The sequence below is a fragment of the Papio anubis genome, chromosome 11 (genome assembly GCF_008728515.1).
Source record: "Papio anubis isolate 15944 chromosome 11, Panubis1.0, whole genome shotgun sequence".
NCBI lineage: Eukaryota > Metazoa > Chordata > Mammalia > Primates > Cercopithecidae > Papio > Papio anubis.
In genome coordinates this window covers 30,894,982-30,922,687 of record NC_044986.1, presented here as the reverse complement: position 1 = coordinate 30,922,687, position 27,706 = coordinate 30,894,982, and the positions used below count along the sequence as shown (strand labels likewise).

The 27,706-nt window shown below is 45.7% G+C and overlaps 1 protein-coding gene across 5 annotated transcripts in view; it reads left to right on the top strand.

The window, feature by feature from the left end:
* Window positions 1-27,706, top strand: part of SUFU (SUFU negative regulator of hedgehog signaling) — a 132,478-nt gene that overhangs the window by 29,399 nt on the left and 75,373 nt on the right. For all 5 annotated transcript variants that reach the window (XM_003904190.4, XM_009215262.3, XM_031652112.1 and 2 more), the window contains exon 3: window positions 16,549-16,685. In XM_003904190.4, the coding sequence (XP_003904239.1) occupies window positions 16,549-16,685 (137 nt within the window). The remainder of the gene's footprint in view (window positions 1-16,548; window positions 16,686-27,706) is intronic.

The window sequence follows — 27,706 nt, the reverse complement described above, 5'->3', positions numbered from 1 at the left end:
TGCAGAAGGCTAACCCATGGTGTGGCAGTTGAGATGGAGAGAAGAGACAGATTGAGGGCCACTGAGACGGGAGGGGGCAGAGTTTCCAGAACTCACTGACTGTCTGACCAGCTGCACATGGGGGAGAGGGAGGACTGGAGGATAACTCTTGGGATTCTGGCCTGGTGGATTTTTTAGTTCCTATTGCTGCCATAAAAAATTACCACTAAATTAGTGTCTTAGAACAATGTACACTTATTATGTTATAATTCTGGAGGTCAGAAGTCTAACATCGTCTCACTGGGTCAAAATTAAGGTACCAGGCTGGGTGTGGTGGCTCACACTTGTAACCCCAGCACTTTGGGAGGTTGAGGCAAGAGGACGGCTTGAGCCCAGGAGTTCGGGACCAGCCTGGGCAACATGGTGGAACCCCATCTCCACACACACACACACACACACACACACACACACACACAAATTAGCCAAGTGTGGTGGCCTGTGCTTGTGGTCCCAGCTATTTGGGAGGTTGAGGTGAGAGGATCCCGTGAGCCCAAGAGGCTGAGGCAACAGTGAGCCATGATTATGCCACTGCACTGCAGCCTGGGCAACAGAGCAAGACCCGTCTTAAAAAAAAAAAATCAAAGTGCCTCAGGGAGATTTCATTTCCTTGCTGTTTCCAGCTTCTAGAGGCCATGTGCATTCCTTAGCTCACGGCCACTCCTTCCATCTTCAAAGTGAGCAACAACAGACAAGTTCTCATCTCACATCTCTCTGATCTTTTACCTGTCTCTTTCATTAAGGATTCATGGATTAGATTGAGCCCACCCAGATAATTCACTGTAAGATCATCTCCATCTCAAGATCCCTAACTGAATTACATTTGCAAAGTCTCTTTTGCCATTTAAAGTAGCATATCACAAGTTCCAGGGATTCCAGTGTGGGCATTAGGGAACATTTATTCAGGCTACCACAGTGGTGCTCTTCTTCAAGTTGGATAAAGATGGAGAAAGACCAGGTTTGGTAAGATACTGAGTTTGGATTTGTGTAGACTGAACTAGAAGTATCTAGGTCTGGTTCTTTGTTTGGGGATAGGTTTGGGAATCCTCAACAGAGGCGTGGTGGCTGAAGCACTTTCATGAGGTTGCTGAAGGAGACTGTGTGGTGAAGAGATGGCAGAAACTGAGTCCTGGTGAAAGTGGAACTTTGTCCCTCTTTCTCCACCTAGGAAGTCCCCTAGGGGACAGGCGGAGGCCACGCAAGGGGAAGTGCTCACATTCTGCTTTCCTAGTGAAGAGGTTTCCAATGATGGCCTCCCTTTGCCAGGCTGTCGTTCATTCTTTGCATAGGTGTAAGGGGCAGAGCAGTGGCTAGTCCTGGGGCATCGTGGGGGTTGGGCCAGCACTGAGGGTCTTAGAGCAGATTGACAGGAAACCGTACGAATAGTAAAGGCAGCTGGCGCTCCAAGCCTGTGCTGGAGTTTGGGTGAGTGGTCCTTGGACTTGCTTGGCGTTGCCCTGGGATACAGAGAGATTGTAGAGAAGCTGCAGGCAGTCTCTGTGTAGAGCCCTAGAGCAACTGGAGGTCTGCAGTTTAGGTTTCTCTATAGTCTCTGGGTTCAGCTGGGCCTAAGGCTAGGCTTGTTCCTACGCCTGTTAGAGACATGCATGGGAGATGTGTGTGTGTGTGTGTGTGCGCGCGCACTTAGAGGGAGGCCACCGAAGGAAAAGGTCTGTGGGTCTGTACCTCCCATGCCCACCTCCACCCCTACCCCCTGCCCAGGATCTAGGTCCATTCTTCTGGAGAGAACAGCTAGCCCATTGAGGCGAGAACTCAGCCTGATTCCCAAGGAAAAGGGCTGGTTGGAAAGGAGGACCAACCCCAGGATAAAGGATGGGTCTGCGCAGTTCTCCATCCAGCCTGGGACCAGGAGGAAGGGGAAGAGGTAGGGGGAAAGAAGGAGACAACAGGGCCGGGCACAGTGGTTCACGCCTGTAATCCTAACACTTTGGGAGGCTGAGGTGGGCGGGTCATGAGGTCTGGAGTTCGAGACCATCCTGGCCAACATGGAGAAACCTTGTCTCTACTAAAAATACAAAAAATGAGCCGGGCATGGTGGCACATGCCTGTAGTTCCAGCTACTCGGGAGGCTGAGGCAGGAGAATCGCTTGAACCCGGGAGGCAGAGGTTGCAGTGCGCCCAAATCGCACCACTGCACTCCAGCCTGGTGACACAGCGAGACTCTGTCTCAAAAAAAAAAAAAAAAAAAAAAAGAGAGAGATAACAAGAGTTTTTGTAGGGGAAGAAGTGACATCATCCCTGGTTCTGGAGTTGGACTGGGCTGGCCTTCTATGCCATGTGTTTCCAGAGGCATATGGTCCCCTCTTCTGACACCATCACTGGGCTTGAGACTGAGCCATAATGCCTAACCCTGATACCTTTGCAGGGTCAGTAGCCATTGTGACTGGCCTGGCATTCCTTGCTTCAAAGACCAATGGAAGCATCCAGGCCACTCCCAGAGGAAGGGGCCTGACCTTGGGCCTCTCTTGCCATGTCCTTGGCATATCCATATGAACACTTAGCAACAGACTATGCGAAGCCTTGCACCCTAGACCTGCAGATACAGTAGTGGCCAAGATACAACCCTGCCCTTGTGGGGTGTATAGTCTAGGCTGGAGATGAAGATGTTGATGATGATTTTAAGACAGAGTCTTGGCCGGGCGCGGTGGCTCAAGCCTGTAATCCCAGCACTTTGGGAGGCCGAGGCGGGCGGATCACGAGGTCAGGAGATCGAGACCATCCTGGCTAACATGGTGAAACCCCGTCTCTACTAAAAATACAAAAAACTAGCCGGGCGTGGTGGCGGGCGCCTGTAGTCCCAGCTACTCGGAGGCTGAGGCAGGAGAATGGCCTGAACCTGGGAGGCGGAGCTTGCAGTGAGCCGAGATCGCGCCACTGCACTCCAGCCTGGGTGACACAGCGCGAGACTCCGTCTCAAAAAAAAAAAAAAAAAAGACAGAGTCTTGCTCTGTCTCGCTTAAGCTGGAGTGCAGTGGCACCATCTCAACTCACTAGAGCCTCTTGTTTCCTGGGTTCAAGCGATTCTCCTGTCTCAGCCTCCTGAGTAACTGGGACTACAGGTGCCCGCCAACACATCCGGCTAATTTTGTATTTTTAGTGGAGACAGGGTTTCACCAGGTTGGCCAGGCTGGTCTCAAACTCCTGACCTCAGGTGATCCACCCGCCTCGGCCTCCCAAAGTGCTGGGATTACAGGCATGAGCCACTGTGCCCAGCCTGCATTTTCTTTTTCCCATATATGTTTTACTCATATTTTAAATTGTGTATATACATAAACATTTTGAACCATACTTTATGTTGAATTTTGTTTTGTGTTTTTCATAACCATTTATTTGTGGCATAATGTACATAATTTATCTTTCTCTTAAATTATTATTTTTTTTTGAGATGGAGTCTCACTCTGTTGCCCAGGCTAGAGTGCAGTGGCGTGATCTCAGCTCACGGCAACCTCTGCCTCCTGGGCTCAACTGATCCTCCAGACTCAGCCATCAGAGTAGCTGAGACTACAGGCATGTGCCACCACGCCCAGCTAATTTTTGTATTTTTCGTAGAGAGAGGGTTTCTCTGTGTTGGCCAGTCTGGTCTTGAATTCCTGACCTCAAGTGATCTGCCTGCCTTGGTCTCCCAAAGTGCTGGAATTATAGGCATGAGCCACTGTGCCCAACCTACATAATTTAAATTTACCTTTTTTTTTTTTTTTTTGAGTCAAGGTCTTGCTGTCACTTAGGCTGGAGTGCAGTGGTGCAGCCACAACTTACTGCAGCCTGGACCTCCCAGGCTCAGTGATCCTACTGCCTCAGACTCCCGAGTAGCTGGGACCACAGGTGCACACCACCATGCCCAGCTAATTTTTAAATTGCTTGTAGAGACGGGATGTCCTTATGTTGCCCAGGCTGGTCTCAAACTCCTGGACTCAGGCAATCCTCCCACCTTGGCCTCCTATAGTGCTGGAATTATAGGCATGATCCCCTGCACTCAGCCCAAAATTTACCATTTTAACCATTTTTAGATTTACAGTTCAGTGGAATTAAGTACATTTATGTTGTTGTGCAGCCATAACCATCTTCCACTTCCAGAAACACACTGTATCCCTTAAACAGTAACTCCCACTTCTCACTTCCTCCAGCCCCTGGCAACCACCATCTTATTTCTGTCTCTATCAATGTGACTGCTCTGGGTACTTCATATAAGTGAATCATATATTTGTCCCTTTGTGCCTGCCTTATTTCACTTAGCATAATGTCTTCAGGGTTCATCCATGTTGTAGCATATGTCAGAATTTTCTTCCTTTTTAAAGGCTAATATTCCATTATATGTATATACCAATTTGGCTTGTCCATCCATTTCTTGACCGACTCTTGGGTTGCTTCTACCTTTCGACTATTGCTAATAATGCTACTATGAACATCAGTGTACAAATTTCTGTTCAAGACCCTGCTTTCAGTTCTTTTGGATATATACCTGGAAGTAGAATTGCTGGATCATGTGGCAATTTTATGTTTAATTTTTGAGGAACCGCCATACTGTTTCCCATAGCAGCTGTATCATCCTACATTTCTACCAGCAATGTACAAGGGTCCCAATTTCAGGACCATTTTGAAAGGAGTTTATTTTTATGCTATAGTGAATACTAGGTGAACAGAAAACATTAGAGGCTATAGAGTGGGGTTCTAATGTAAAGTTCCTGTTCCTCTTTACCAGTTAGAGGTGGAGAGAGAACCCCTTGCCTCTCAAAGGTTAGTCCTCCTGCTTTCAGAACCATTGTTTTTAGTGACTTGTAATGTCCTACCACGTGGGTAATGTGCTAGAAGTCATAATACCGCTACTTGTAGAACAGTTAGATTGTTTCTAGATTTTTTATTCTTATAAATACTACTGAACATACTTATGCAAGAGGCTTTTTTTTTTTTTCTTTCCCCCAAATGTAAGATTATTCTCTTAGGTAAATTGGCAGAACTGGAAACTGCTACTGTAAGTAACCGCTGACACTAAGATCTGCTGTGTTCCAGGTGCTGTTCTAAGTGTTTTCTATATTATATGTTAATTCATTTTAGTAGCTACCATATGGAAGCTACTAATATCTTCATTTTTGAAAAAAGACTTTTTTAGAGCAGTTTTAGGTTCTCAGCAAAATTGAGCAGAAAGTACAGAGAGCTGCTACACACCCTCTGCTTACCACACGCATGCATGCACACACACGTGCATGCAGCCTCTCCTACTGTCAACATCCTTCCCCAGATTGGTACATTTGTTACAGTCAGTGAACCTACTTGACACATCATCATCACCCAAAGTTCATAGTTCACATTAGAAGTGAGAAGGGGAAGTAAACTCTTCTTATCTACATTTTACAGATGAAGAAACTGAGGCACAGAGAGCCTAAGTGATTTGCCAAGGGTCACACAGCCAGGAAGGGTGGCAGAGCCAGGATTTGGGCATAGGCAGCTTGGCTGCAGAGACTGTGCTCTGGCATTGCTGACGTTTTGGTGGGTCTTGATGCATTGTTGGTGCTTTTTAAGTGTGGCAGTGTTTTGCTTTGTGTGGGTCAGACAGTGGGCACTTCAGGATTGGTTGACCAACTGTCCCCATTTGCCTGGGCTTTTCCTGGTATGTGGGGCTTTCAGTTCTAAAGCCAGAAAAGTCCTGGGCAAACAAGACAAGTTGGTCACCCTACTTCAGCGACTCCAGTCTTTTTTAGTAACTTAATTGTCACGTCTCTTAGATGCCTTCAAATGGTTCCTCAGTCTCTCTGTTTTTCATGACCTTTTGAAGAGTACAGGTCAGTTATTTTATAGAATGTCCTTCAATTTGGATTTGTCTGATGTTTCCTCATGCGTAGGATCAGTGTATGTATTTCTCCATAGGAATATCACAGACATGTTGTGCCCTTCTCAGTGATCGTATCAGGAGGCACTTGATGTTGATTTGTCTAATTACTGTTGATGATGTCTAATTACTTTGATTGCTTGGTTAAGGTGGTGTCTGCTAGGTTTCTCTTCTGTATAGTTACTGCTTTTCCATTAATAATTAATAAGTAACTTGTGGGAAGGCATTTTGAGGCTATGTCAGTATCTTGTTTCTCATCAGATTTTTTACCCACTATTTTTACCACCCATTGATGATTCTTGCCTGAATTATTATTACAATAGTTGTCAAATGGTGACTTCTCATTTGATAATTGCTTCAACATTTATTCATTGGTATTGAGATTTTACTGTAAGGAAGAGTTTTCTCCATATTTACTTATTTATTCATTTATTTATATCAATGTATTAGGGCTCTCTAGGAAAAACAGTTGGAGATTCACATCTACATATCTATATCTGTATTATCTATACACATAATATAGATACAAATGTATAAAGAGACTTAGGAGAAAGAATTGGCTTATGTAGTTACAGAGGCTGGCAAGTCCAAAATCTTTAGAGCCAGTGTCACTAGGTCCATCATAGTCAGTGTGGACTCATAGGTTTTTATTTTAATTAATAGATTATAATTTGTTAGAATGCTTTAATTTGATGCTCAGATTGTCATTGATTTGGCCAGTGAGAACCTTGAGTTTGGCTTCTGTCTAGTTTTGGCATGTTCCTATCATTCTCTGAACCACTTCCTTACTTTCTGGCACAGTAGGAAGTTCCAGAATCATTTTGTACTTTGCCAGCCCCGAAATCAGCCATTTATCCAGGAAGCCCTGGTTTTATTTAGCAGAGAATGGTATATAGAAGCCATAATCTGGGGGCTAGGTATTATCATTGTTCTTGGAGTGTCTTTGCTCCCAGTGGTGAGAACTAGGAAACATACACACACATATACACACACCACTCTATTTCTATATTGGTTTCTCTATTAAATACCATGAATTCATACTGATACCTCCAGTTCTAAAACTATACCTATGGGGGCCTGGTGCAGTGGCTCACACCTGTGCAGAGGCCCAAGTGGGTGGATCACCTGAGGTCAGTAGTTCAAGACCAGCCTGGCCAACATGGTGAAACCCCGTCTCTACCAAAAATACAAAAATTACCCAGGTATGTTGGTATGCACCTGTAGTCCCAGCTGCTTGGGAGGCTGAGGCAGGAGAATCACTTGAACCTGGGAGGCAGAGGTTGCAGTGAACCGAGATAGCAGCACTGCACCCCAGCCTGGGTGACAGAGCAAGATTCTGTCTCAAAAAATAATAACTAACTTACTGAATAAATATTATACCTATAGGGTTCATTCTTACCTGCCTTTAAAAATATATATCAGGCCAGGCACCTATATGGCTCATACCTATAATCCTAGCGCTCTGGGAGGCCAGGGTGGGTAGATCACTTGAGGTCAGGAGCTCGAGACCAGCCTGGCCAACATGGTGAAACCCCGTCTCTACTAAAAATACAAAAATTAGCTGGGCATAATGGTGTGCGCCTGTAATCCCAGCTAGTCAGGAGACTGAGGCAGGAGAATCTCTTGAACCCTGGAGGTGAAGGTTGCAGTGATCTGCGATCGCGCCATTGCTCTCCAGCCTGGGTGACAGAGCAAGATTCCATTTCAAAAGAAAAAAAGTTACTTGGGTTATATCTTTTTTTCCACCTTTCAGTGTGGTTATATGGTTGATTTGAAATACTGTTAGGTTCATTAACTTCTGTTTGTATTATATTTTAGCATTTTTCTCCCTCCTCATTGATTCTGTTTCATTTATTTTGAGTATGTGAAAGCATTATCATGGATCCAAAACCAAAAGTGAGAACTATACAAAAAGGTATATTCAAAGAAATGTTACCCATCCCCGCACCCTGCAGTACTTTCTACCACCTTCCCACCTACTGCATGTGATAATCCATCTCATTCATTTTTGATTTATCCTTCCCATATGGCTTTCTACAGAAATGAGTAGGTAATGCATATTTTCCTATCTTCTTTCCTTCCTTTCTTTTTTTTTTTTTTTGAGATGGAGTCTTGCTCTGTCACTCAGGCTAGAGTGCAGTGGTGCAATCTCAGCTCACTGCAACCTCCACCTCCTGGGTTCAAGCGATTCCCCTGCCTCGGCCTCCCTAGTAGCTGGAACTACAGGCATGCGTCATCATGCCCGACAAATTTTTGTATTTTTAATAGAGATGGGGTTTCACCATGTTGGCCAAGCTGGTCTCCAACTCCTGACCTCAGGTGATCCGCCTGCCTCGGCCTCCCAAAGTGCTGGGATTACAGGCATGAGCCACCGTGCCCGGCCTTTTTTTTTTTTTTTTTTTTTTTTGAGACAGTTTTGCTCTTGGTGCCCAAGCTGGAGTGCAGTGGTGCGATCTTAGCTCACCGCAACCTCCGCCTCCTGGGTTCAAACAATTTTTGTAGTTTTTTTTTTCTTTTTCTTTTTTGAGACGGAGTTTCGTTCTTGTTGCCTAGGCTGCAGGGCAGTGATGGCGCCATCTTGGCTCACCACAACCTCCACCTCCCAGGTTCAAACAATTCTCCTGCCTCAGCCTCCCAAGTAGCTGAGATTACAGGCATGCACCACCACGCCCAACTAATTTTGTATTTTTGGTAGAGACGGGGTTTCTCCATGTTGCTCAGGCTGGACCTGAACTCCCGACCTCAAGTGATCCACCCACCTTGGCTTTTTTTTTTTTTTTTGACGGAGTCTCTCTCTGTTGCCCGGGCTGGAGTGCAGGGGCGTTATCTCGGCTCACTGCCACCTCTGCCTCCCGGATTCAAGCAATTCTCCTGCCTCAGCCTCCTGAGTAGCTGGGATTACAGGTGCACGCCACCGCTCCTGGCTAATTTTTGTATTTTTAGTAGAGACAGGCTTTCTCCATATTGGTCAGGTGGGTCTCGAACTCCTGACCTCATGATCCTCCCACCTCGGCCTCCCAAAGTGCTGGGATTACAGGCATGAGCCACTGCGCCCGGCCTGTATTTTTTTTTTTTTTTAAGTAGAGATGGGGTTTCATCATGTTGGCCAGGCTGGTCTCGAACTCCTGACCTCAGGTGATCACCTGCCTTGGCCTCCCAAAGTTCTGGGATTACAGATGTGAGCCACCATGCCTGGCTCCTATCTTCCTTTCTTTCTTCCTTAAAAACATACTATAATATCCTTTTGCTCTTTTTTTTTTTTTTGAAACTGAGTCTCACTCTGTCACCCAGGCTGGAGTGTGGTGGCATAATCACAGCTCACTGAACCTTCTATTTCCTGGATTCAAGCGATCCTCCCCTTAGCCTCATGAGTAGCTGGGACTACAGGCACATGCCACCATGCCCAGCTAATTTTTGTATTTTTTACAAAATTAAAAAATTAGCTGTAAAAAATTAGCTGTAAAACAACATACAAAATTGTATTTTTTACAACAAGGCTTCGCCATGTTGCCCAGCCTGGTGTCGAATTCCTGGGCTCAAGCAATCTGCCTGCTTTGGCCTCCCAAAGTGCTGGAATTACAGGCATGAACTACCGTGCCCAGCCTCTTTTGCTTTTTTCGCCTAACAGTGTTCATACCAATTTGTAGAGTTCTTCATTCTTTCTTACAGCAGCATACTAGCCTTTGAGCCATTCTCCTATGAATGGGCATTTAGGTGGTTTCCAGTATTTTGCAATTACAAATTCTTTGAAGTGGGATTGCTGGATCCAAAGGCATAAACCTATATGTAGTTTTATTTGGTATTGCCTAATTCCCTTGCATAAAAGTTGTACTAATTTATATCCATACCAGCAACATATGAGAGTGCCTCTTCCCCTACAACCTCAGCAACACAATATGATGTCATACTTACTAATTTTTGCCCATCTGATAGGTGAGAATGGTATCTCATTGTTTTCATTTGCATTTCTTTTATTATGTGTGAGGTCAAACATCTTGTCTTATGCTTAAGGGATATCTACATCTATATCTAGTTTGTGAATTTTTTCTATCAGGTTTTTGAGTTTTTTCCAAATTAAAAATTAAATGAATAAAACATTTATTGATATAATTAATGTAGCATACAGTTCATCCATTTAAAGTGTACACTTTTGTGGTTTTTTGCATATTAATGGTTATGTAACCTTCACTACAATCTAATTTTAGAACTTTTTCATTACCCTGAAAAGAAACTCCATCCATATTCATTAGCAGTCACGCCCCATTTGTCCCCACTACCCCAGTCCTAAGCAACCATTAATCCACTTTCCCCATAGATTTGTCCATTCTGGACATTTGATATAAGTGTAATTTATATTATGTATTACAAATTATATTATTTTTCCTGTAACATAAATAAAATCATACAACATATGGTCTTTTGTGACTGGCTTTCTTCACTTAATGTAAGTGATGTAATGCTTATAGTGTTCCAAGTACTGTTTCTAAATGTTTAATCCCCATAACAACTCTATGAAATAGTTACTGTTATTATCCCCATTTTATAGATGAGGAAACTGAGGCACAGAGAGGTTAAATAGCTTGCCTCTGGTCACACAGCATTAAGAAGATGGGCTTAATTAGGCAAAAATAGATTAATTAGGCACACACTTGTAATTTCAGCTACTCGGGAGGCTGAGGTGAGGGGATCTCTTGAACCCAGGAGGTCGTGGCCGCAATGAGCCCTGATTGTGCCGCTATACTCCAGCCTGGGCAACAGAGTGAGATCCTGTCTCACAAAAAAAAAAAGGAGATGAGCTTTGGAGTTATACAGACTTCAAGTTCTAGCTCTATCACTTGCTCTGTGATTTATGGACTATTACGTAAACTGCATCAGTGTTTCTCATTTGTTTGTTAAATGAGTATAGCAATGGCCGAGTCCTAGAGTTATAGAGAGTTAAATGATATGACATCAGGTGTACCTGAGATGCCAGCTTTTTAAAAATAAATCATATACCATGAAATTCACCCTTTTAAAGTGTGTAATTCGGTGGTTTTTAAGTATATTTATAAGGTTACACAACCATTACATTATCTAATTCCAGAACATTTCCGTCTCCCAGGCCAGGCGCGGTGGCTCACACCTATAATCCCAGCACTTTGGGAGGCCGAGGCAGGCAGATCACTTGAGGTCAGGAGTTTGAGACCAACCTGGCTAACATGATGAAACCCCGTTTCTAGTAAAAATACAAAGATTAACGGCGTGGTGGCACGAGCCTGTAGTCCCAACTACTTGGGAGGCTGAGGCGGGAGAATCACTTGAACCCGGGAGGCAGAGGTTGCAGTGAGCCAAGATTGTGCCACTGTGCTCCAGCCTGGGCAATGGAGTGAGACTCTGTTTCCAAAAGAAAAGAATTTCCATCATCCCAAAAAGAAATTCTGTACCCGTCAGCAGTCACTCCTCATTCCCTCCTCACACTAGTTTCTGGCAACCACCAACCTATTTTCTATCTCTATAGATTTGTCTATTATGGACATTTCATAAAAATAGAATCATACAATAGGTAGTCTTTTGTATCTGGCTTCTTTCACTGAGCATGATGTTTTCAAGGTCATCCATGTTATAGCGTATCCATACTTCATAGCTTTTTATTGCCAAGTTATATTGTACAGATATACCATATTTTGTTTATCCATTCCTCAACTGATGGACATTTGGGTTGTTTCTACTTTTTGCTACTATGAATAATGCTACTATGAACATTGGTGTATACAGTTTCGTGTTAACACATTTTTCTTTTTTTTTTTAGACAGGGTCTTACTCTGTCACCCAGGCTGGAGTGCAGTGGCACCATCAAGGCTCACTGCTGCCTTGACCTCCCTGGGCTCATGTGATTTTCTCACTGCCTCAGCACCCCCACCCCGAGTAGCTGGGACTACAGGTGTGAGCCATCATGCCTGGCTAATTTTTTTTTTTTTTTTTTTTGTAGAGACGGGGTTTGGCCATGTTGCCTAGGGTGCCCTCAAACTCTTTGGCTCAAATGGTCCATCCACCTCGGCCCCACAAAGTGCTGGAATTACAGGCATGAGCCACTGCATCCAGCCAGGTTTTCAGTTCTCTTGGGCATATACTTAGGAGTGGAACTGCTGGATCGTATGGTGACTCTGTTTAACTTTTTAAGGAACTGCCAAACTCTTTTTCCAAAGTCGCTCCATCATTTTATATTCCCCCTAATGATGTGCAAGTATTCCTATTTCTCCACATCCTCTCTGACACTTATTATCTGTCTCTTAGTTATGCTAGAGGGTGTGGAGCGGCGGTAGCTCACTGTGGTTTTGATTTGCGTTTCCTTAGTAATAAATAATGGGCTGGGCACAGTGGCTCACGCCTGTAATCCCAGCACTTTGGGAGGTAGAAGTGGGCACATCACCTGAGGTCAGAAGTTCGAGACCAGCCAGGGCAACATAATCAAACCGTGTCTCTACTAAAAATACAAAAATTAGCTGGGTGTGGTGGCACAAATCTGTAATCCCAGCTACTTGGGAGGCTGAGGCAGGAGAATCACTTGAGCCTGGGAGGCAGAGGCTGCAGTGAGCTGTAATCGCACCACTGTACTCCAGCCTGGGAGACACAGTGAGACTCTGTCTCACAGATAAATAAATAAATAATGGTGATGAGTATGAGATGCTGACTTTTAGGTCAGCTCTTTCTGCTCCCCAAGCTGGGTTTCCTCCAGAAAGTCTCTCCTCGGTTTCTGTTCCTCTCTCCTGACTAGACTCAGCAGTCATTTTGGGCTCTTGGATGCTGATTGATACCCTCTTAGTGAGGTACTCTCGGGGAGACCTTTGGGTGAGTTCTGATGGTTAGGCTGTTGTGTGTCTAGGATTCAAGGCATGTGTTCGTATCTTCAGGTTTGATGTTATTCTTGAGGCCGGCACAGCCATCAGGCAGACTTGCCAAACTGCTGGGACAAAGCCAGCCTTCCCCCTAGACATCCCCGTGAACAGGATCCAGGGTTCTTGAGCAGGAAACAGTCTTGAGAGTCTTATCCTTCCTTTTGCAATAAGACAGTTAGAACCCTTTACCCCTACTCTGCCAGACTGGGGAGAATCTTTGTTTTCTTTTTTCTTTTTTTTTAGTTTCTGTAAGAAGAAATTCTACTGGCCCCATTTACCACCAGCTAGTATTTTAGTAGACGTCTGTGTTAGAAAAATGCTTTGCTCTGACCCAGATCCCACCTTCTGCAGCACATGCCAATTTCCCCTTATGCTTTCCTTTCTTGGAAGATGTGAGAGACAGCCGCTCCCTAGGAGGGGCTTCATTCTCTGTTCAGACAAAACCACTTTGGCTAGAGAAGCCCTCATGTGAGGAAGTCCAGACCAAGCCAGGCCCCTCCAGGAGACTTTAAAGATGGAATGACCTTGTCACTTGGCGATTGCTTGGGCAGCCTGCTTTGAAAAAGAGAACTTCTGACAGGCTTCGGGTCGTGTGTTTATCCTGAGGCCGGGCCATTCCAAACTCATGTTTCAGAGTTTAGAGTTTGCGTCCAGCTAGCCCGTGGGTGGTAATCAAATGCAGGTGGAGACCATCTGGCCGGGCCTGTCCCTCCCACCCAGCCAAGTGAGGGCTGGCCTGCCCACCACAGAGCTGGCCCAGAAAGCACCCCGCGTGGAGGCAGATGGTGGACACATGCATGTGCACGCATGCACACCTCTAGGTGCGTGTGCACACGGACCCTCCTTAGTGAAGTGGTGCTGTGTGGATGCATCTGATCCAGTGATTTCTTTCTCTGCCTTTGAGGGTTCTTCCCATTATGCAGCCGAAGAGGAACAAGTTTCTTTTAGTCTGTTTCTCAAGTTTTTGTGGTTAGAAATCATGTACTTTTCTTGGCCCAAGATGAAAGCCCTGGAGTAATAGTCTCATACATTTTACAGAGCTGCCTCTAATTGGTGGCTGCTTAAAATCTTCCCTTTGCCCTACTGACCCATCTCCCTTTACAGAGTTTTAACTCCAGTCAATCTTGCATTACCCCAGGTTTTCACACCCCTCCCAAACCTGCAGCTCCAGGGAGGTAGCTCTCCCAACTTCAGTTTGGTAACTGTTCCCCAGCCTCCCTGCACTGAACTGACCCCAAACAGGGTAATTCAGCGAGGAAATAAAATAGCTTACATTGTGTTGTCCAAGCATCTTCTGCTGGCCTGGTCTCCAAAATTGCACGTGTGTACCCTCAAAATGGATTCTGTTTCCCACATCGCTAGAGATACCTGGGGAAAATGCAAACCGTGGATACTTCTTTTAAATATAGTTGGGCCAGGTGCTGTGGCTCTTGCCTGTGTTCCTAACACTTCGGGAGGCCGAGGCAGGAGGATTGCTTGAGCCTGGGAGTTCAAGGAGTAGCCTAGGCAATGTGTTGAGACCTGTCTCTACAAAAGTTTTCAAAATTAGCTGGTCATGTTGGTGCACACCTGTGGTTCCAGCTACTTGGGAGGTTGAGGTAGGAGGATCGCCTGAGCCCGGGAGGTCAAGGCTACGGTGAGCCACGTTCACACCACTGTATAGAGCACTGTATCTTGCTCTATAGAGTGTCTCAAAAATAAAAAAAGAAGGAAATAAGCTGGGCATGGTGGCTTATATCTGTAATCCCTCTGGCGGAGGCCAGAGGATTGCTTGAGCCCAGGAATTCGAAACCAATCTGGGCAACATAGGGAGACCTTATCTCTACTAAAAAAAAAGAAAAAAAAAATGAGCCAGGTGCCATGGTGTGCCATCTACTCGGGAGGCTGAGACAAGAGGATCACTTGAGTCCCCAGGAGTTCACAGCTGCGGTGAGCTGAAGATCACACCACTGCAGTTGCACTGCAGCCTGAGTAACAGAGTGAGACCCTGTCTCAAAAAATAGATAGATGATAGATAGATAGATAGATAGATAGATAGATAGATACATACATACATACATACATACATACATACATAGGGCTTGCTCATGATAATTTCTAATGATACCTTTTCAGTCCATTACAGAACTTAGCTTCTCAGAGGTGATCTTTCCCTGCAAAGTGCAGGAGGGCTCGGTTCACCCAGGCACAGAAAACTAGGACAGATGTCAGCTTCTGAGACTTGGGAATCTCTTTCTATCCCATCTCCTGGCCTTGCCTCTCAGCGGTGATGATGATGATGAAGGAAAGATGCCACGTGGATTCTAGGTTTGCGCATTGACTGCATCATCAGCCCTTGAGAATTCTCACCTCTGATTGCCTGTTCCAGGAGCTTGGTTGGCTGTCATCTTAGTTTATGGTTTGTGTTTGTATGCTGACGAGTTTACATGTGTATAATCATTGTGGCTTGTGTTTGTACAAGATATAATTACTGAAAATTATATCATGAATATTTTAATTTTAACCTTCCCATGCTAGCAAGCCTTATGTAGCTCTCCCTGGATGTTTCCTTTACCTGAGGAGGTGTGGCACCCCGCCAGCCAGGCCCAGGTCTCTGATCCACATCATTGCCCTCTGAGACTTGGGGCTCCTGAGTGTTTCCTGCAAACAGGGAGGCAGGGATTCCTGCCTTCTCTCATTGTCACTTTAATGAGTTATGGCCATAGAAGCAGTCATCCTCATTATTCTGGGTCACTGAGGGATGGGAAGGGAGGGCAACCCATACATCTCTAGGGTTCCAGCAACTGAAGAGTACATGTGGAGTGCCAGGCTTTAGGAAGAGCTCGTGCTAATTGAGGAGTATGTGTTGGGTGCTGAATTTCAGGAATAATACGGGCCCACCCAGTATTTGGAATCTGCCTTGGGACCTGTCCACAAATGCTGAGTTTGGAGGCCAGCCAGTGCCACCCAAGGTTGTACCCTTGTGGGGCAGAGTGGAGGTGGGAGTGGAGAAAGGATCTCATCCTCACGGAGTGTATTAGTCCATTCTCACACTGATATAAAGACATACCTGAGATTGGGTAATTTATAAAGAAAATAGGTTTAATTGACTCACAGTTCCACATGGCTGGGAAGACCTCAGGAAACTTACAATCTTGGTGGAAGGGGAAGAGGGTGGCAGGCACAAGAGAGTGGGCAAGAGCAGGGAAAACTGCCTTAGAAACCCATCAGATCTTGTGAGAACACTATCACAAGAACACTGTGGGAGAAACCACCCCCATGATCCAATCATCTCCCACCTGATTCCTCCCTTGACACGTGGAGACTATGGGGATTACAATTCAAGATGAGATTTGGGTGGGGACACAGAGCCAAACCATACCACAGAGCATATAGCCTTGTGGCTCACAGGACATATATCTTTAGCAAACAAAGTAGATGTCTATTAACAGCCTGAAGGAATGAGGAGCATGAACAAGGGAGATTTTCAGCAGTGTTGCCTCAATCATCTAGGAAGGAATGTTCCACAGCCACAAAATTTGGCACTCATAATTCAGAGTGCCAGCAGTAGAATTTGGCCAGGCCAAGGTCACATCCACATACCCATAGCTGGCAGGAGGACGAGGCAAGAGTTCTGGTTCCCTATGGGCTTCTCGGGTTCCCTCCCAACAAGGCTCACATCGTGGGATACTCCTCTGAATGGAGGGTTTGGATACTGAGGCCACCATAAGAAGGGGGAGGACTTTAGACTTTCAAGAGAGTGTTTTTCCTAAGGTAATTGAGCTTAAAACACTTGATTTTTATGTCTTTCAGGTTTACAGGAACAGATGGACCTAGTGGTTTTGGCTTTGAGTTGACCTTTCGTCTGAAGAGAGAAACTGGAGAGTCTGCCCCACCAACATGGCCCGCAGAGTTAATGCAGGGCTTGGCGCGATACGTGTTCCAGTCAGGTAGGAGGCCAGGCTGGCTGCTGTGCTGGTCCTTTTGCCATGAGCCTGGTTGGCTTTGAGTACTAGCAGGTATATTTTCATGTTTGTGGAGTGGCCTTTCCTGGGAGTACTATGCCCCAATTCTGCCATGAGGGTGGCTTGTTTTGCCTGGTGTTTCCTGGTTGGAAAGCCAACTGGGCCGTGGCAGAGAGGGGTACTCTCCTGTGCCCTCCAGCAGCAAGTTCTTTGTTATGTTGTGCCACCCTGTGCCCTTGTCATGTTTCATGGAGGGTTTCTTTCATGTCATCTGATATGATATGTTTCTGTGTGGCTAATTGCTCAGAAGCATTTCCCATCTGACCTCAGATTTTGTTTCTTTGTTTTTGTAAGTAGCCTTCAAATGAAAGCCGAGATATTTTTTTCCCAACTCTTTTGCTCTTGAACTATCACAGACAAAGTGCAGAGCAAGCCATGGTCTCTCAAAGCATGGTTCTTATACCACCTGGCTCTGAACTACCTGGAGAGCTTGTTGCAAACACATATTCCTAGGCCCCATTGCAGATGTCTGACTCAGAATCTTTGGGAGTGATGTTCCTTGGTGCTTCTGGTAGAGACTAAATTTGGAGAACCATAGATCTGGTAGCTTCTCTAGTTACAGTGACTTTTTTTTTTTTTTGAGATGGGGTTTTGCTCTTGTTGCCCAGGCTGGAGTGCAATGGCACAGTCTCGGCTCACTGCAACCTATGCCTCCCAGGTTCAAGCAATTCTCCTGCCTCAGCTTCCTGTGTAGCTGGGATTATAGGCATGTGCCACCACGCCTGGCTATTTTTTTTTTCTTTTAGTAGAGATGGGATTTCTCCATGTTGGTCAGGCTGGTATCGAACTCCTGACCTCCGGTGATCCGCCCACCTCGGCCTTCCAAAGTGCTGGGATTACAGGCATGGGCCACTGCCAGGCCAGGGACTTCTTTTTTCAAACCTTGAGTAGGTTATACATTTGGGGTACAATAGACCTGTCTAGGTTGAACCCCTCTGCCCACATTTCACACCTGTGGGAGCCAGTTGTTGGCACAGGAGGCAGATCCATAACTACCACCTACCATTGTATGCCCTGTGGAACAGTCTCCTCATGGAGGCTACAATGGGTCTTCTCTAAGCAGGAGTTCCTAAATCTGGCTGCCCATCAACCCCTCAGAGGAGCTTGTCAACACACTGATTTCCAAACCTTCCTGTGAGACTCCAGTTGAGTTTGCCAGAAGTGGGACTAAGGCAGGCCGGGCACAGTGACTCACGCCTGTAATCCCAGCACTTTAGGAGGCCAAGGCAGTTGGATCACTTGAGGTCAGGAGTTCGAGACCAGCCTGGCCAACATGGTGAAACCCCATCTCTACCGAAAATACAAAAATTAGCCGGGCATGGTGGTGGGCACCTGTAATCCCAGCTACTCGGGAGGCTGAGGCAGGAGAATTGCTTGAACTCGGGAGGCAGAGGTTGCTGTGAGCCAAAATTGTGCCACTGCACTCCAGCCTGGGCAACAGAGCAAGATTCCATATCAAAAAAAAAAATTAATAATCACAGTAGTTGTGAAATAGAACAACACTAATAATGGAACAAATTATTATTATGTGCCTTTTTGTTTTTTTGAGATGGAGTGTCGCTTTCTCCCCCAGGCTGGAGTGTCGCTCTCTCCCCCAGGCTGGAGTGCAGCAGCGTGATCTCGGCTCACTGCAAGCTCCGCCTTCTGGGTTCAGGCTATTCTCCTGCCTCAGCCTCCCAAGTAGCTGGGACTACAGGCACCTGCCACCACGCCTGGCTAACTTTTTGTATATTTTAGTAGAGATGGAGTTTCACCTCGTTAACCAGGACGGTCTCGATCTCCTGACCTCACGATCCGCCCGCCTTGGCCTCCCAAAGTGCTGGGATTACAGACGTGAACCACTGCGCCCGGCTTTATTATGTACCTTCTTATGTGTTGCAGTGTGAGGTATATAACATCAACTATGTAGCATTTTCCCAAAAATGTTTAACCTGAATCAAATTATAAACAGATAAATCCAGATTGTGAGACACTTTAAAGACAAATGCCTATATTCTTCAAAAATGTCAGTGCTCTAATCCCAGCATTTTGAGGGGGTGAAGCAGGAGGATCGCTTGAGCTCAAGAGTTTGAGACCAGCCTGGGCAATGAAGCAAGATCCCGTAAATTAAAGATTAGCCAGGTGTGGTGGCATGCCTATAGTCCCAGCTACTTGGGAAGCTGAGGTAGGAGGACCACTTGAGCCCAGGAGGTTGAGGCTGCAGTGAACCATGATTGTGCCACCACATTCCAGGCTGGGCGTCACAGTGAGACCCTACCTAAAAAAATTTTTAAAAAAGGCCTGGCGCGGTGGCTCACACCTGTAATCCCAGCACTTTGGGAGGCCAAGGCGGGCGGATCACGAGGTCAGGAGATCGAGACCATCCTGGCTAACACGGTGAAACCCCGTCTCCACTAAAAATGCAAAAAATTAGCCAGGTGTGGTGGCGGGCGCCTGTAGTCCCAGCTACTCAGGCTGAGGCAGGAGAATGGCGTGAACCCAGGAGGCGGAGCTTGCAGTGAGCCGAGATCGCGCCACTGCACTCCAGCCTGGGCGACTGAGCGAGACTCCGTCTCAAAAAAAAAAAAAAAATACACACACACACCAATGCTATAAAAAGGCAAGGGGCAGGGGCTATTCTACATTAAAGGAAACATGGCAGTTTAAATGCACTGTTGATCTTTGATTAGATCCTAAATTGGAAAAAAAAAAAAAAAGGTCATTTTTTTAAAGACAATTGGAAAAATATGAATATACACTGTGTATTAGTTAATAGTATTGTACGCAAAATTCCCTGGATGTGATTATGGTGTTATGGTTATACAGGATAACGTCCCTGTTGCTAGGAGATAAAGGCTAAAGTATTAATGGATAAAAGGACCTGATGTCTTTAACTTAATTGTCAAATGATTCAAATGATTTAACTTAATTGTCAAAAAATAGAACATCTGTGTGTGAAGAGAAGCTAAAGCAAATGTGGCGAAATGTTAACAACTTGTGAAGCTAGGTGAATGGTATTTGGGTATTTATTGTATCGTTCTTTTAACTTTTCTGTAGGATTGTAAATTTTCAAAATAAAATAAAAGTTGTGACTGTTAAGTATACATTGACTAATATGTGCTCTGCAGGCCCCTTCTGTTCCTAATGGCCCCATTTATGGTGGTTATAATGTGCTTGCTGTAGTTTGTGTCTGCAGATCACTTTAAGCACGTCAGAAGGGAACAGGGTGACTACACTCCTAAAAGTGTTCTGTTTTCCAGATTTTCTGTAACATGATTGTATTATTTAAATAACAGGTAAAACAAATCTTTTTAAAATTTTTTTTAGAACATGGCAGGAGATAATAGTAAATTGTTTAAATAATGGGAAAATGATAAAGAAAAGTAAATGGTAACTGATTTAAGATAGGAGACCGGCCGGGCACGGTAGCTCACGGCTGTAATCCCAGCACTTTGGGAGGCCGAGACGGGCGGATCACGAGGTCAGGAGATCAAGACCATCCTGGTTAACATGGTGAAACCCCGTCTCTACTAAAAATACAAAAAAATTAGCCGGGCGTGGTAGCGGGCGCCTGTAGTCCCAGCTACTCAGGAGGCTGAAGCAGGAGAATGGCGTCAACCCGGGAGGCGGAGCTTGCAGTGAGCCGAGATTGCGCCACTGCACTCCAGAATGGCGACAGAAAGAGACTCCGTCTCAAAAAAAAGATAGGAGACCATGGCTGTGGGCCTAAATGGTGATGGGAATAACTAACATTTAGACTTGTGCTCTGTGTGCCACTTCAAGTGACCATTGAATATGTGGACATGCTGTGTGAGGTTAGTGACTGTGATATACCAGCTTTTCAGCTGCAGAAAGCAGGACAACACAGGTTGAGCTGCATGTTCAAGGTCACACATCTAGTGGGTACAAAGGCAAATTTTAACCCAGGCAGTGTAGCTCTGAATGGCAGCTCTTGGCCAGACACGGTGGCTCATGCCTGTAATTCCAGCACTTTAGGAGGCCAAGGTGGGAGGTTGGCTTAAGCCCAGGAGTTCAAGACCAGCCTAGGCAACATAAGGATATTCTGTCTCTACAAAAAATTTTAAAAATTTGGCCGGGCACAGTGGCTCATGCCTGTAATCCCAGCACTTTGGGAGGCCAAGGTGCGCGGATCATGAGGTCAAGAGATCGAGGCCAGCCTGGCCAACATGGTGAAACCCTATCTCTACTAAAAATTCAAAAAGTAGCTGGGCGTGGTGGCACATGCCTGTAGTCCCAACTACTCGGGAGGCTGAGGCAGAAGAGTCACTTGAACGTGGGAAGCAGAGGTTGCAGTGAGCCGAGATCACGCCACTGCAGTCCAGCCTGGCAACAGAGAGAGAGACTCCATCTCAAAAAAAAAAAAAAAAAAGGCCGGGTGTGGTGACTCAAGCCTGTAATCCCAGCACTTTGGGAGGCCGAGATGGGCGGATCACGAGGTCAGGAGATTGAGACCATCCTGGCTAACACGGTGAAACCCCGTCTCTACTAAAAAAAATACAAAAAACTAGCCGGGCGTGGTGGCGGGTGCCTGTAGTCCCAGCTACTCAGGAGGTTGAGGCAGGAGAATGGCGTAAACCCGGGAGGCGGAGCTTGCAGTGAGCCGAGATCCCACCACTGCACTCCAGCCTGGGTGACAGAGCGAGACTCCGTCTCAAAAAAAAAAAAAAAAAAAAAAAAAATTAGCCATTGTAGTGACGCGTGCTTGTGGTCCCAGCTACTTAGGAGGCTGCAGTGGGAGGATTGCACGTAAGCCTGGAAGGTACAGGCAGCAGTGAACGATGATTGCACCATTGCAGTCCAGCCTGGATGACAGAGTGAAACGCTGTCTCAGAAAAAAAACAAAAAACAAAAACAGGCCAGGCGCAGTGGCTCACGCCTGTAGTCCCAGCACTTTGGGAGGCCAAGGCGGTTGGATCACGTGAGGTCAGGAGTTCGAGAGCAGCCTGACCAACATGGTGAAACCTCGTCTCTATTAAACATACAAAAAGTAGCTGGACATGGTGGTGGGCACCTGTAATCCCAGCTACACGGGAGGCTGAGGCAGGAGAATCACTTGAACCTGGGAGGCAGAGGTTGCAGTGAGCTGAGATCACGCCATTGCACTCCAGCCTGGACAACAAGAGCAAAACTCCATCTCAAAACAAAACAAAGCAAGAAAAGTACACATAACTGTACAGCTTGATGAGTTTTCACAAACCACGTACACCCATGTAACCAGTACCTAAATTGAGAAACAGACCAGTTCTCTAGAAACCTCACTCATGTCTCCTTTTGGTCAATACTCTTATGCTCTCCTGACTTCCAGCAATATCGTTCTTTTCTTTTCTTTTGTTTGATTTCACTGCATAGTTAGGTCCTTAGCACTGTGTGCCTGAACTCATTGCTAATAGCTTAAGTAGATCCCTGTCCCCACTCCTCTCGCCTGAACTGTTCTCCATCTGCCTGTGACTGCCAGATCAAGGTAGCAGCATGGTGTGGTGGTTTAAGAGTGTGGCCTCCTGACCCAGACAGCCTGCATTCATATTGGCTCTGCCAGTTACTGCCTCCTTGGGCTACATATACATCCATTTGCTCAGCTATAAAGCAGGGATAATAGTAACCTCATGAAGTTATCAAGAAGTGAGTTAATATCTGTAAAACACTTAGAATGTGCCTGGTACACAGTAAGTACTATATGTTTTACCTGCAATCATTATCATTATTCAGTCTTTAAAAACTTTATGGATCAAGATGGGTACCTTGGTCTTTTTTTGTTTGTTTGTTTCTCAATGACAGTAAAGACCCTACTTAATAGCAAAACTGTATTAGGAAATGTCTTGCTTGCCCTGAATCAGATGTGCAGCCTCAGCTGACATGATGACACTTGGAGGCATTATCTTACTCACACGGAAAATCAGTAATATTGGTACAAATAAAATTACTTCGTTTTGTACATCATATTATATAGCTGAAAACATTCAGTTCAGGTGTGGCTCCTTGGTTTTTTGTAGTTGATTTATGTAGTTGTCTGTGAAGTCTTATGCAAATCAAACCCTATTCTAAGTCCAGTAGAGCCCATGCAGTTTAGTGGGACCTTGTAGTAAATCCCTTAATAAGGTGAAGAATCTTTTTATAGTGTGAGTAATTGCCCCTTATTATAAATATTTTGTAAGATTGAGTGTAGGTCTATCAGGTTTTCTCAGAGCAGATCACTCAGCTGCTGCTGCAGAGCACCTCCTTTATGACTCGTAGGCATTACTCTACCCCTGTGTGGTTACATGCTACAAGAGTTACATGTATACATACTGTACAGAACGTGTGTTGTTTATGTTTGATGTGTACACAGATATACCTGCCTACGTACATAGCGCTGTAATTCTGTTTGATGGTCTTGCCTCACTTGTGCTGTCCACCTTAAACTTAGTGAGTTTATGGGGAGCACTCCACCCACCCATTTGCATGTGAGAACATGCTTAGCCGTGTAATCAAGCAAGTGGACTGTTTAGACCTGCTTTTCCAGATCTAAGTAACATCCACAGCCTTACAACCCAGCCTTGGAAATAGCATCAAGGCAGTGGGAGGCGAATGAAAGGGGAATGATGAGGCTCTGGTGGGTGTGGGGGCGGGGATGGAGATGCCCACACCCAGCCATGGAGGTGTAAGAGGCAGCCTTGGAAGCCTCCTCTGAAGCATGACTCAGATGGCTTCTATAACAGCGCTGACCTGCTGGCAGACAGCTACCCTCTGGTAGGTTTGCGCAGAGGTGGAAGCTGAGCTGGAGAGAAAAGGAAGTAGAAATGGGAGAGATCTGAGAATGAAGAGCACCCAGAGGCAGTGAAGGCTTCCAGATGTGGCTCTATAGATATAGATAGATTAGGGTGATTTAGTTAGGATTCTTCTAGTTATAAGAAAATGGGCCAGGCACGGCGGCTCACGCCTGTAATCCCAGCACTTTGGGAGGCCGAAGCAGGCAGATCACGAGGTCAGGAGTTTGAGACCAGCCTGACCAACATGGAGAAACCCTGTCTCTACTAAAAATACAAAAATTAGCCAGGAGTGGTGGCGCGCACCTGTAATCCCAGCTACTCAGGAGGCTGAGTCAGGAGAATGGAGAATCACTTGAACCCAGGAGGCGGAGGTTGCACTACTGCATTCCAGCTTGAGCAACAGAGCGAGACTCTGTCTCAAAACAAATAAACAAACAAACAAAAAATTAGCTGGGTGTGGTGGTATGCACTTGTGGTCTCAGCTACTTGAGAGACTGAGTTGGGATGATCATTTGAGCTCAGGAGGTGAAAGCTGCAGTTAGCTGTGATCATGCCACTGCACTCAGCCAGCGTGGGTGATAGAGCAAGTCCCTGCCTAAAAAAAAAAAAAAAGAAAAGAAAATGGCAGAAACCCAACTCAAACTACGTTAAACAATGAGAGGGCCAGGCGTGGTGGCTCACACCTGTAATCCCAATACTTTGGGAGGCTGAGGCAGTGAGGCAGACAGATTGCTTGAGCCCAGGAGTTTGAGACCAGCCTGGGCAACATGGCGAAACCAAACAAGCGTAGAGTAAAAAAACTGAAAAATTAGCCAGGCATGGTGTCATGCATCTGTAGTCCCAGCTATTCGGGAGGCTGAGGTAGGAGGATTACTTGAGCCAGGCAGGTCGAGGCTGCAGTGAGCCATGATCGCACAACTGCACTCCACCCTGGACGACAGAGCAAGACCCTGTCTCAAAAAGGAGCGAAAAAAAAAAAAAAAAAAAACCGTAACAGACTTTATTGGCTCAGGTGACTGGTACAACAAGGGTTTCAGGTGTGGCTTGATCTGTATGTTCAAACGGGGTCCTCTGGGCTATGATGATAGCTATGACTCTGTATGTTGATCTTGTTCTGCAGACTCTCCCCATGTGCCACCATTGGGGAGGTGAGCACCGTCATTCCTAGTTTCAGTTTCTCTCAGTTTGTAGTCCCAGCAGGCACAGGGCTTTGTGCTTTTAACTTTGGTGTTTTTTGTTTTTTCTTTACCGATTTTTTTTTTTTTTTTTTTTTTTTGAGACAGTCTTGTTCTGTTGCCCAGGCATGACACAGTCCCGGCTCACTGCACCTCCACCTCCCGAGTTCAAGCAGTTCTCCTGCCTCAGCCTCCCAAGTAGCTGGGACCACAGGTGTGCACCAACATGCCTGGCTAATTTTTGTATTTTTAGTAGAGATACAGGGTTTCACCATGTTGGCCAGGCTGGTCTCGAACTCCTGACTTCAGGTGATCCACTCACCATGGCCTCCCAAAGTGTTGGGATTACAGGTGTGAGCCCCCATAACTGGCCTGTCTTTTTATTGATTTTTTGAGACAGGGTTCCTGCTTTGTCACCCAGGCTAGAGGCTAGAGTACGGTGGCACCTTTTTAGTTCACTGCAGCCTCAAATTTCTGGGCTCAAGTGATCTTCCCATTTCAGCCTCCTGAGTAGCTACGACTATAGATGCACACCACCACACTCAGCTAATTTTTAAATTTTTGTAGAGACAGGGTCTCGCTGTTGCCCAGGTTTTGGTCTTAAACTCCTGGGCTCAAGTGCTCTACCCACTTTGGTCACCCAAAGTGCTAGGATTACACATGTGAGCCACTGCGCCCAGCCAAGGCTTTAAACTTTGGACATTTCTACATCAATTCTGGGGTAGGACACAGATTAGTTCTGTCTGGGCCATGTGACCACCTTGGTTGGTGGCAGTGGTCCAGATGGACCACCAGGACTTAAGTTGAAAGTCTTCCCTTTGCTCTTCACTTCCAAGCACATGGAGTGGGAGGGAAGTCCTCTAAAGCAAAGGCTAACCACCAGCAGAATAGCACGGCTTTGCATAGGCAAAATCAGTTGCTGCCACAGAACTGTAGGGACATCTCTTATCTCAGTAATCATGGTGTGCAGTTAACACTCGGAAGTCAGATTATTAGAGGAGGTGTCGATGGAGCGGGCACCTTCTGTTCTGTCTTGTATGTGTTGGGATGGTTTTGACTACAAGTAATAGAACACCCTGACTAGAGTGGCCTAACAATAAGGGAACTTACCTTACATAGCAAGCCATCTGGAGGAGGGGCAGTTCCAGGGTTGACTGGCATCTGTTCAGCGATATTGTCAAGGACCTGAGTTGCTCTTAACTTCTCTGCCTTCCTTAACACTTGGCTTGTCTTTTTAAACTGGTTTCCTCATATTCCAGAGATGGCTGCCATAATCCTAGCATCCTGATCACCCTTGACAGAGTCTACAGGCAGTAAGAGAGACATTTCTGTTTTGTGTCCTTTAAAGATGAACCAAAACCTCCACAGAACCGCCCTCGTTGGTATCCCCTTTGCATCTCATTGGCTAGTGTTAGGTCAAGGATGATATTGGCTGGGAATGGGCCTGGCTCCCAGAAGGGAATGGCCAGGAAAAGGAGAAAAACAAAATTGGGGTTCTGTTAGTAAGGAGGGGAATGCCCATCGGGTGGGCAAAACACTCCCACCTAAGAAGCCCCAGCCCTGCCTTTAATCAGAGGAACCTTGCATATTGGTCAGGACACTCGGCCTGGGAAGAGAATGTTCCAGTCATGAGGACAAGATGGCTGTCATTTCACCTGCTATGGCAGATTTACAAACAAATCTAGCCTGTGGCAGGAGTCGTTTGGAAAGTTTTGTAATAAATGTATCAGTAGCTTCACCAGTAGACACTTCCATGTCTGTCTGTCCTACTTTGCAGCCAGTTTTTCTTACTTCCCTGTTCCCCTTTCATTTTACGATCAGCTTATTCTTCTCAGATTGCCAGTGACTATTCTCCTGCCCCCCATCCTCTGGGTTTTGTTAGAAAGAAACCATTCCCCAACTCAACAGGGCTTGATTTCTGAACTGTGCTTTAGAATTCTGCTGGAGAGGCTGTCTGCTCTCAGTTCTACCATTGGTAGGCCTTAACCACAAATTCCAAGGCAATTTCATTTGCGTTTTTAGGAAAAACATATCTCCCCAACCTTGTAACTGACACTGGAAATTGAAGTGCCTTCGCTTGCTGCTGTTTAATGGCAACCTCATGACATGTGCTCTGTTGGCTCGATTTGTGAGTCCATCGAGTTGGCTCGATTTGTGAGTGGCTTGATTGCTGAGTACTGGGATGGCACTGCATGAGTGGGGATCTCTCCCAGGCCATCAGAGCTCATGGCTGATCCAACCCTGTGGTACTGACAGACTCTAACGCTAACAGAGATTTTTGTTTTCACATTTTCTTTCCTTTCCCCTGTTTATAAAAGAAATACTTGCTCATTATAAAATTGAAACTTAGAAATCTAAAATGTGACACAGAAGGTGAAAGTCCTTCATAATTCATTCCCTCACAGAGAAAACTTTGGTGTTCCTCTTTCCAGGTTTTGTTTGCCATGCATATGTCTGGACAGAATTTGCAATATTTTGACCAGGCGCAGTGGCTCACACCTGTAATCCCAGCACTTTGGGAGGCTGAGATGGGTGGATCACTTGAGGTCAGGAGTTCGAGACCAACCTGGCCAACATGATGAAACCCCATCTGTAGTAAAAAATACAAAAATTAGCCGGGTATGGTGGCGCATGCCTGTAGTCCCAGCTACTTGGGAGGCTGAGGCACAAGAATTGCTTGATCTGGGAGGCGGAGGTTGCAGTGAGCTGGGAGCACGCCACTGCACTCCAGCATGGGTGATATAGAACAAGACTCAGTCTCAAAGAAAAGAACTTGCAGTATTTTGTAAAAATGAACTATGCTTTTCATACTGTTTTTCACCTTGCTTTTTAAATTTACTATCATTTGGACATCTTTCCATGTCAGGATGTTCTTTTTAACGCGACTCTTTTTTAATGCCTACATATACTGTACTTTATTTAACTAGTCTTCTATTGTTAGACATTTGGGTCATTTCTAATTTTTTCCTTTCACAAAGCTGCAGTGAGCATCCTCATCTATGTCCATCTTTGTGTTCTTACCAAA